This window comes from Bombus pascuorum, chromosome 1 (assembly GCF_905332965.1).
Source record: "Bombus pascuorum chromosome 1, iyBomPasc1.1, whole genome shotgun sequence".
In the NCBI taxonomy this organism is placed as follows: Eukaryota; Metazoa; Arthropoda; class Insecta; order Hymenoptera; family Apidae; genus Bombus; species Bombus pascuorum.
Genome location: NC_083488.1, coordinates 12,224,671 through 12,234,478, shown reverse-complemented (window position 1 = coordinate 12,234,478; position 9,808 = coordinate 12,224,671). Strand labels below are relative to the sequence as shown.

Below are 9,808 nucleotides of genomic sequence, written 5' to 3'. Positions count from 1 at the left end.
TCTTACTTTAATTATATTCTATTACTTACCATTTCACGATGGTTAGGATAATAAGTTTGCTCGATCAAGGGGAAGTTGTCTTTTCCTAAACGACGTTGAAGTCCTAACAGGTGTGCGAACACCCATGGTTTATCCTGAAAGAAGAAGCACGATTAAGAAATCCATTTTCGTGCGAAATTGATAAAGTTTCTTAATCGTTTCCTTTATTCGAAGTATCTTCAATGTGGTCGTTAGCTCACGCAAAGTTCATACCTGAAAGTTATAAATTGCCGTGAGATTGTTAATGCTCGGGACACCGCCGTACATTAAACCGAGAAGAAGGTTCTTGTTGTCTTCTCCAGCGTCCTTTAGGTTCTGTCGTATCAGGACGAAATCAGGTTTGAAAGATCTGTCGACAGAATTTGCCTGCTTTACTTTCGCAGTGAAAATAAACAATACATATTGATTAAAATAAATAGAATACGTACATATACATATAAATAAATAAATATTATGATATAATGTACATATAACAAATAGACTGCGGATATTTATGTAAATTCATATTTTCATGACTGTTTCTTCTATTAAATATTATAGTGAATTCTATACTTCCGATATTCTATGAATTTTTACATATTCTATACGTTCTGTGCATTTTTGCACCTTTAAATCTCTGTCTCTCTCAAAAAAAAAAAAAAAATATATATATATATATATATATAGATAAATTTAACTGAGGGAGATACTTAAATTGAAAGATAATATATAATTATAATTAATAATAATTACCGGATGACCTTGGTTCCGTTACGATAAACCGCCATGGACACAATAGTACCAGTCTCGCTCGCAGTTAACGATAATTCCCTAAATTCCGCCTGTTCTACACGGATCTCGTAATCACCGTGAAGCCTACGACCCCGGAAATATTTGCTCCAGTCGGTATTCTGGTCATCGATGACTAGCAGGGTGAAACACCGATCTTTGTTGTAAGATGGCCCTCTAGTTGCACCTGACACCGCTGCTCCTAGAATCGATGCACCCTGTTTGTAAAGAAGATTTAGACAATTAGTTACACTACTGCATTCCCACAATTTACACGCAAAAAAAGAAAGAATTTTTCTTTTACATATAGCGCTACGTCTTTACAGATCCAAACGCTCCAAATGGTATAATGGGATAATGAATACCGAAGAGATTAATGGGATTTCGTGCACGAGAATGCTTGCGTATTTCTTCGAAAGCATTAGAAAGACCAGATAACGCGTTGAACATGCAAGAACGCAATTTTAGTTTGAAATCTGGCTAACGTCGTTCTATCGAAGGTTTTGCACCGCACGTTTCTACGATTACATTTCTATGTAATCTGACTGTTTGAGAATGAGTAACCATTTATATGTTACACACTGTGTGTACACCTTCGTGAAATTGGACTTGAAGATGGAACTCGTTCACGGAAGTAATCATGCTTAGTCATATATTTCTCTCGCGTACAGTGATAAACCAAAGGAGACTTAAAAGGCAAATGGTACGAAAAACACTGTAATTTTACAAAACGATATTATATTTGACAGAAGATACGAATAGACGTAATATATCTGCCACAACGGATGTCTGTTACTAATATGATAAAAAGAGTGTAATATAAAACAGATCTAATATACATGTATATCTTTCTTTCGTTCATTATTATATAATTTAATATTTATCACTCCGATCAATTGCTATCAAATATAAACCAAGGTTCTACCCTAATTGTCAGCAGTAGGGTAATAAATAAACTGTGGATGTTCATACAAATTTATATTTATAATTAAGAAATAGAATCTTGTCCCGGTTATTTGTTATTTATTTGTTTTCCACTAAATATAACGTGTACTATACATTTTCGTCTATTATACATGTGGATTCTGTGCATTTTTGTCGCTTTTAATTCCCTTAATAAATGTATAAATATCCACAACGTAGTGATAAGGATTAAAAATTCATATCCCAGCTTAACTTTTCTGTACTAAGTTTTTCTAATTATTTAAAAAAGAAGATGAAGTGTACCTGGTCGCGAGCAGCTCCGGTTAAACTTTGAACCCTCTGGAGTAAACTTTCCCGGGTCTTGGCCGGCGAGGAAGGAGCGCTGGTGGTTCTCGATCCGGGTCTCAGGTTGAGACTCAGATCGCCGCCAACGGGTTGAGGTGGTCCAGACGGCGGTGCTCCAGGTACCGGTGGCTGGTTAGCCGGTGGAACAGGAGTCGGCTGAGACTGCAATGGCCGATCCGGTACCGCTTGATACGATTGGGACGAATCCCTGGCCATGGAGGCCAGCCCGGAGTCTGTGCTTGGTTCATCGTCGAGCTCCGAGCTCAAATCCCCTGACGAGAACCTGGAAGACAAACTATGGTCGTGGTCGTGATAGTGGCAATCGGTCCGATCGTCCAGTGATTTCACGCTTTTTGCATTTTTTTATTTTGCTTGGTTGCTTTTTTTCAGTTCACACGGCATAGTTCATAATGCACACATCGAACAGCCAGAGGTGCTCGGGGTATAAATGGCATAGATGGCACGCCGGCGATGATGGACGATTGCTGATTGCTGGTTTGCATGCGTGACACGGGATGTGATGACATATTTGGTTCTGATGCGCGTAGCTGGTAGTCGGATGGTGTCTTTTAGTAGTGGACATGTCTCGTCTTGCGGTGCCTTGCGTGAAATACGGCTCGACGATCGCTCGTGCTTTGCAAGGTACAGGCGGAGACGACTTCTCCCTGACGACGAGACAATCGGATGACAGATACCCGATAGCGGCGTTTTGCTTGGTTGGACAATAAATCGTAACGAAGACATGGAATGCGTGGTAAGCTTGAAATAATTTGAAATATTCAGCGTAATATCGTTACGGGTTTAAATGATACGAAGCGGTGGCTGTAATTAACACAAAATGTTGTTCTTAGAGCTTTTAAATCACTCAACTAATACCAAGATGGAAAACGTCGTGGCCTAAGGCTGATTTTGCACGATGCCAAAAGCACTTTCTTGAATAATTTGCATGCATACATACATCGAGATTTATAAAACATGAAGAAACACCGAGATGCTTGCATGGTATTTTACTCCACTTCTTTTTGCGGTATTAATTTACGCTTAATTGTGCTATAATTAAATAATAGCAGGTATGATGTAGTTGGAATTATCGGCCCATCGCTCGGGTCTCGTGGAACTCGAATACCGGCTGTTAATTATAGTTCAATGGATAAATCAGATAGTCAGCCCAGGGTTAATTGAACGAGCAATTTATTCGCCGAGATATTATACGACATATCACCATTCGTAATATATACGTATAGATGACCCATTCAACTAAGCTTTCTATCAAGATGGTCGTTCATTATTTTAGGCTTCTATTATAAGACTCTGTCTTCAGGTTCAATGAAAAGGCTGCGACAAATGTACTCCTCTGCAAGCATCTGTCGTACAACGACCCGAACTCTTTGTTTCAAGTTGCTTTATACATTTCCATGTACTGGCATGTACTGTTATAAACGTATCTTGACGTTCTCAACTACGAGAAACAAAGTTACAGTTTTCGTCGTTGACAGGGACGTTAATCTATCATAATGTTCTAAAAAGAAGCTCAGTGACCTTTCGATCTAAACGATGTTTGACGATGATTTAATACTAGAAAAAGCAGAGATGCCTTCTCGTGAGACCTTCAATTATACTTTTATTATATGTTAAGAGCAATAGCCAAAAAATTTCGAATTTATTATCTTGAGTTAATTATTTTAAATAATTCATATAACAGCACTTGTCATTCTTTCGAGTATAAAAACCTCCGCGTATTTCCAGTCGTTAGGCGAGGAATTAACTTTTACCGGCTCGCTAATGACTGGTACTTTTACTATTAATCACTCAACAAACAACGCTTGAAGCTATTGAACGAACAAATAGAAATCTGAAGATATCCGAAGCGTCTTGGTTCCGAATTCCTCGAATCTCTCGAGACCGTCAGAAGGGAAAGTGTTGAGGAAATTCCATCGGCCAAGTGTTATCGAGCATGCAAAGAGACAATAAAATAGGCATCGCGCTGTTGGACACAGAAAGGGACAGGCACTCACCTCCGTTTCAGGTAGTTAACATTGGAAGTGAAGGACTGTCGAAAGCTGGAGAATGAAATGTTGCCGGGTGAAGGGGCTGTACCACAGTATTTGGCGCAACCGCCGCGGCCGGTAATCTTGCTGGTTTAACACCGACCTCGTCCTCCTGACCAAAACCGCAGAATTCCGGTGGCTTTTGGTGGTCGGATGGTCACCGTATGCGACGATCTTCGTGTTCTTCGAGCGGCTTAGGAACGGGAGGCGGAGGCGGAGATTTCGTGTCTTGGGCTTTGTGGCTCGTTCGACGACGTTCACTACCGCGATTCGTCTCCTTGTTGTGCCCTTTTTTCCCAAGTTGTGGAATAACACTTCAACGTAAGGTAATCCAAAAGGAAAGGATGAAATAAGAGAGGTGAGGAAGGAGAAACTAAACAATCCAAGTTGAAATCTGCAAAGGGAATGGTACGCGATGATTAGAGAAGATTAGAATGGTTTCTAGTTTGTAATATTGAATGAATGTCCATTGATGGAATACTGTTGGATTAACATAAAGTTCCTACAACTACTCATACATGTGGGGGATTATGACGCGTTGATTACGTAAACGTACGAGGTACAATGTTACTATGGTATACGCATTATGTCAGGACAAAAGTGTCATTCAAGTTTTTAAAATCTTCTTCGAAAGTGACTCGCATATTTAAAAGAACGAGTTACGAGTATAGATTGTTGAAAGCCATGGAAATATCTGGCAACCGGTTTAAAAAAAGAGGAGATACATTCTTTTTTTACTCTCCTTTTTTATACTGAAGTATCGCTATAATTAAACCTCCATGTTCTTAGTAAGGAACAACGAGTGCTCGTGCGAGGTCCGCGATAAAAACGTCCACGCGAACACTCAGAGTGCGCGAGATGGAGACCCTCACAGAAATTTAGCACAGTAAAAGTGGAGCTTGATATTCTGCTGATCGATACCGACGCAGCGTGACTTTACATGCTGAAGAACTTTTTTACACGGACCGTGTTTTGCTTTCTCCGATAGGAAGCATGATTTTAACTTCGATATCGGACCGCGATAGAAACGCCTGATAACGTTGTGTTGCCTCGTACAATTTTTACCAAGGCTACCAGAAAATGGTGGGCCACCAATTTGTTTCTACGATAAAAGTGGCGTCTCGTTCAAATTCTTCGAAATTATTCGCTGGTGTTACTCGTTGAACGCGACACGCTATTTCGTGACCGTAAAGTGGCAGCAGCAAAGAAAGAATTGAAAAGTGGAAACTTTTCACTAAACGTAGAGAGAAGTTTCGTGATTTCTTTAAAGCCGAAACTTCCAGCTAGTCGCTTTCCCCGTGAAAGCATTTTCTAATCAGAATAGCTCAAAACTTTAAACTAACAAAGTTCGCCGTTGCATGCGACAACTTGACGAACTGTCTGCATTCAATTAATGTTAGAGATTCTAGACGTAATTGAATTTTAAATGAACTCCTACGAAATTCGGTATTCCTCATAATTTTCACGTGTTTCTAGATATATCTTCTTTTCCTCGATCTTATTAACTCGTGACAGCTTACCTAACTTAGGAGATTCACTTTATTTATTTTTATGTTTAGAATGTACTAAACCTCATACTGATCAATTAGCAGATCTTGATAACTGTTTCTAATTTTAATATAGATAGGTGGAGTAACAATTTTCTAAATTGTTGACAGTACTGCGCAGCCGATTGTCACGAGGGAGAAAGTGATAAAAAGTTTTAAATCAATAGATTCCCTGGCGCACCCCATTGTTCAAACATTTACTGTGTACAGAACGTATTCGGATATACAGTATATTTAATTAAGTTAGGGTAAATTTTCTTTCCAATGTATTAGACATAATTTTCTTAATTAATCGGCATGCGAAATATGGGAATAACTACGTTGTACGCACTTGTATTTTCACGGATCTACGCTGTTCATATTATTTCTAGGGGTTTTAGCTTAGACTCTAGTAATAATCGATGATGGAAATCCCTAGGCGTTAGGAAAGGGCAGGCGCATTGACCGCCCAAAGCTGCGTACATAGAAACGTGCATCTGCCGTAAGAGTTGAAAAAAAAAAAAAAATGAACAAGTACTTACCATGGAATATTTAATTTTAAGTAACTGCAAAATTATTTATATTTCTATTTACACCACGTTTGTTCTGGTGATTAATGCTCTTTATTCTTTGTGATAAGAGGCGTAGTATTGTATTTAATGCAATCACTTAACGTTTTTTAAACGTAAAACAACGTGTAACTTCAACTGGATTCTTTTTTATTCAATTTTTTTTACAAAAACCGTTTATGTTTATCATTATTTAATATACGTATTGAAATGGTGATTTCGTACATTAGAAATCAAACATTTTAATAAAAACTTCTTTGTAACGAGCGGCGCGCGAAAAAATGTGTTTTGGTATCGAAGAATTGGGAGAATCTAATTGGTTAAAAAAAAGTAGAGATCACAGAATTGAAACGTCACGTGAAAATAACGCGCAATGTATCCACGAGAACGACACGTCACTTTATGCACATTATAAATTGTTATCTCGTAGAAATTCTTCGATCAACATAGTACCGTTGCGTTTATAGGCACCCGCGTAAATTTAAAATGAATACGAATCTCGACTAATAACATACTTAACACTAAACCTACCGACACTTCGTATTTTTACCGTGTCTGGTCAAAATGACCAGTGATTAAAGAAGTAATAGTTTTTATGTTTTAAATTAGATAATGGTTAATTTATAACTGGATGTATATAAAATGAACTTTCATAAAATTTCGTCCAAATTGCATGGGTTTTCCCGCGATTTTTTTTATACAAAAGTAATGTATACACTAAGTTGATACAATTTTGTAAATTCTCTATAAATGGGTCCCATACTGTGGGTATCATTGCAAATTTATTGGTTCGTAAACGTTCGCTTCTTTCGTTCTTCTTATCAAATCATATAAACCTTATAATTTCAGCAAAGTCATTCCTGCTCATTGTTTTTGAAAAAAATGCAGGTCTCCAAATTTTACTCCACAAATGTGAGACATTTAAATTCTTTGCCTGATATGCACCGTGGGCATATAGGAGAGCAATAAATGCATCTAGTTTTGTTGTATCTAGCTCTCTCTTAGTCCCCAATGCTCTAAATGTCTCTTCTTCCGTACATTTTATTATATAATCCCTTATACAGTGATCACGCCAGGTTTGGGAATTGCATCTATTTCTTTCCAAACTGTTCCATCAGGCCCAGTTGCGATACGTTGGTTTTCTACATCAGTCTCATTCTCTGCTGTCAACGATGGTTTCCTTCCTATTTGCCCTGGACGTGAACTCTTATTTATAATATTCAACCTTGAGTCGGTCGTAAATAGTTTTTCATGTGTTTCCATGCTGTTTTCAGTTGCTGAAGTTCCTTGTACATTGCACACTGAACAGTCTTCTTCTATGTCCGTTATTATATATACTTTACTTTTTCTTTTATAACAACTTTACACAAAACGCCCTGAAATGCTTTCTGTCTGATTTTTAGAGATAACAAGTTTAGATGTCGACTGATTGACTAACAAACTGAGATGTATTCTGGTCAGAAGGACGATAGTAAGTAAGAATATAGTGACGGCAATATTTATATGAAAATATTGATGGGTGCTGGCCGTTCACCACCAACGGTTGTTTGAGGGTGGAATTGACCGTTGACCATTGGAAATCCCCGCTTTTCCCGTGTTTTATCAGAATGAACAACGACCATAAGAAACTTTTCGACTTTTGAAATGTTTGTAACAATTGACCATAATGACCGTTTCTTAGGATTATTATAGGCCTGAGTTGATATCTTTTGACACCTGGTGACCATCTTGATCGAGGGATGAATTATGGTTTATGACAAGATTACGGGCGTAACAGTTATTATTATTTGTTATTACTGATTTTGTTTGTCATCTGATCTTGAGATAGCTTTTTTTTGTACTGATTGTATTTATTTTAAGAGTAATTAAAATATTTTAGAAAAGAAAAAGGCAAACTAGAAGTAAATACCGAAAAATATATTGTATGCATGTTTTAGGAAAAGTCAGAAATTATGAAGCAATGTAATAACGTTTAAATATGGTTAAATTTGTGTAGAAGTTTGAAAACGTCAATTTGACCAGCACTGGTAGGTTTAGTGTTAAAACGCAAGGCCGATTTCCAATCACTATTATTTTCGAATTAAAATATTTCTTGCTTGCCACACCTACCTATTTCACATAAATCTCTATTAGTAAATGATTGAAATATAAATAACTCTATCAACTTCGAAAAACTCTAGACGACAGCGAAGAAACGCGGTATCAACTATCTATTCGAAACCTTATTTACTTACTAATATGACAAAGAAACCTCAAAAATATTCTCTAGCTAAAAATCAATTTCTTATTCCTTTCAATCCCCTAATGACCGTTGTGAGCACCCCGCGAGAGAAGTACGTCCTAGCCAAAAACCGATCCGGCTACGGTACCAAACACTAAACTACCAAACAAAGAAAATATCATTGATCATAGAAAACAAATTTATAAACCAATTCACTTGTTCCTCGGCCAATATTTCGGTAGGAAGAATTTTTTTAGACGTCGATTTTATCCCAAATATTTTCTGTTAGATTACACTTAGAAGGCAAAAATTTGAGAAGCTGGTACTCACCTGTGTCGCGTGCGTGTACTACCCACTAGTTCGCCGGAGAAGCAGTGAGCTTCGGCTGAGGATCGCAAGGGTGTTACCCGGAGGGTTAGCTGGTCGATAGGTTCGCGCTTGCGTTCTTCTTATCATCCCCTCCAGCGTGTCGCGAGCTAACGACTCGGGGGAAACTGGACGAGCCCCTGGTTTCCCGATATGCCCAGGCCTGGTTCTCTCTTGTGTTTGTATAGGATGATGTTGTTCGATGCACATCAAACACGCCCCACCTGCTGGTCGTCTGAAGATGAAATGTCAGGTTACGCATTGGTAAAACGTGGTTGTGTCTATATCGAACCATTGCGATATTATTTCGTGTCCCGGGTTGCGCAACTTTATACGATCGAAGCTTGATTTTAAAACCTATGACGAACCTCTAAAGCGTCTGCATGTGAAATGAAATCAAAGCAGGGGATCAAATATAACTCGGGAGCAAATCCGACAATATTATTTCTGTACTTTATTTTTGTATCTGCGACGTTCTCTTTCCTGCTATCTTAATGATTACAGATAGCGTGCCGGCGAGATGTTGATTTCCCGGTTCTATCGTTGCTGTCCACTCGACCGGCTCTGCGTTTCACAAACTCGGGCTGCATAAAAGAATTAATGCAGCGACCCAGTTATTCATGATTCCTCGGCGTTGCACTTACGGAGCTTTTGTGCCTATGGAGATCGTACTTTGAAATCTTTCGAGAGATAGAATTTCTATTGTTTGGGGCTGTGTTAGTTAGGCGTGCGGGCGCGTGTAGGTAAAGTACGGAAACGGATTCTTCTTTTGGAATAAAATTTCTTTCTTTATAGCATTCTGTGCAGCACCTCTGGTTTACGTTCACGCGGACGCAATAAAATTGATATATTCGCAACAGTATCTGCCCTTTTGTGTGTTAGTATAGATATAGTATTCAACGCGAGGAGATGGTTCTTTTTTTCTCCCTCATTTTCTTTTTCCCCCTTTTTCTTCTCTTCGCGTAGGGAAGTCGATGTTAGAGCTGTTTTTTCTGTGGGAAA

General features: G+C 38.4%; 2 protein-coding genes across 4 annotated transcripts in view; both read right to left on the bottom strand.

The window, feature by feature from the left end:
- Positions 1-8,878, bottom strand: part of LOC132905199 (synapsin) — a 47,761-nt gene extending 38,883 nt beyond the window's left edge. Inside the window, exons 1-6 of one of the 2 annotated variants that reach the window (XM_060956240.1) lie at positions 8,771-8,878; positions 4,092-4,518; positions 2,035-2,371; positions 772-1,025; positions 253-388; positions 30-134 (exon numbers count right to left, since the gene is read on the bottom strand). In XM_060956240.1, coding sequence (XP_060812223.1) covers positions 30-134; positions 253-388; positions 772-1,025; positions 2,035-2,292 — 753 coding nt within the window. In that variant the 5' untranslated portion in view covers positions 2,293-2,371; positions 4,092-4,518; positions 8,771-8,878. The remainder of the gene's footprint in view (positions 1-29; positions 135-252; positions 389-771; positions 1,026-2,034; positions 2,372-4,091; positions 4,519-8,770) is intronic. The other variant, XM_060956249.1, reaches the window with a different exon arrangement.
- The window catches only part of LOC132905162 (uncharacterized), a 153,597-nt gene that overhangs the window by 71,435 nt on the left and 72,354 nt on the right, over positions 1-9,808 (bottom strand). The window lies entirely within an intron of this gene.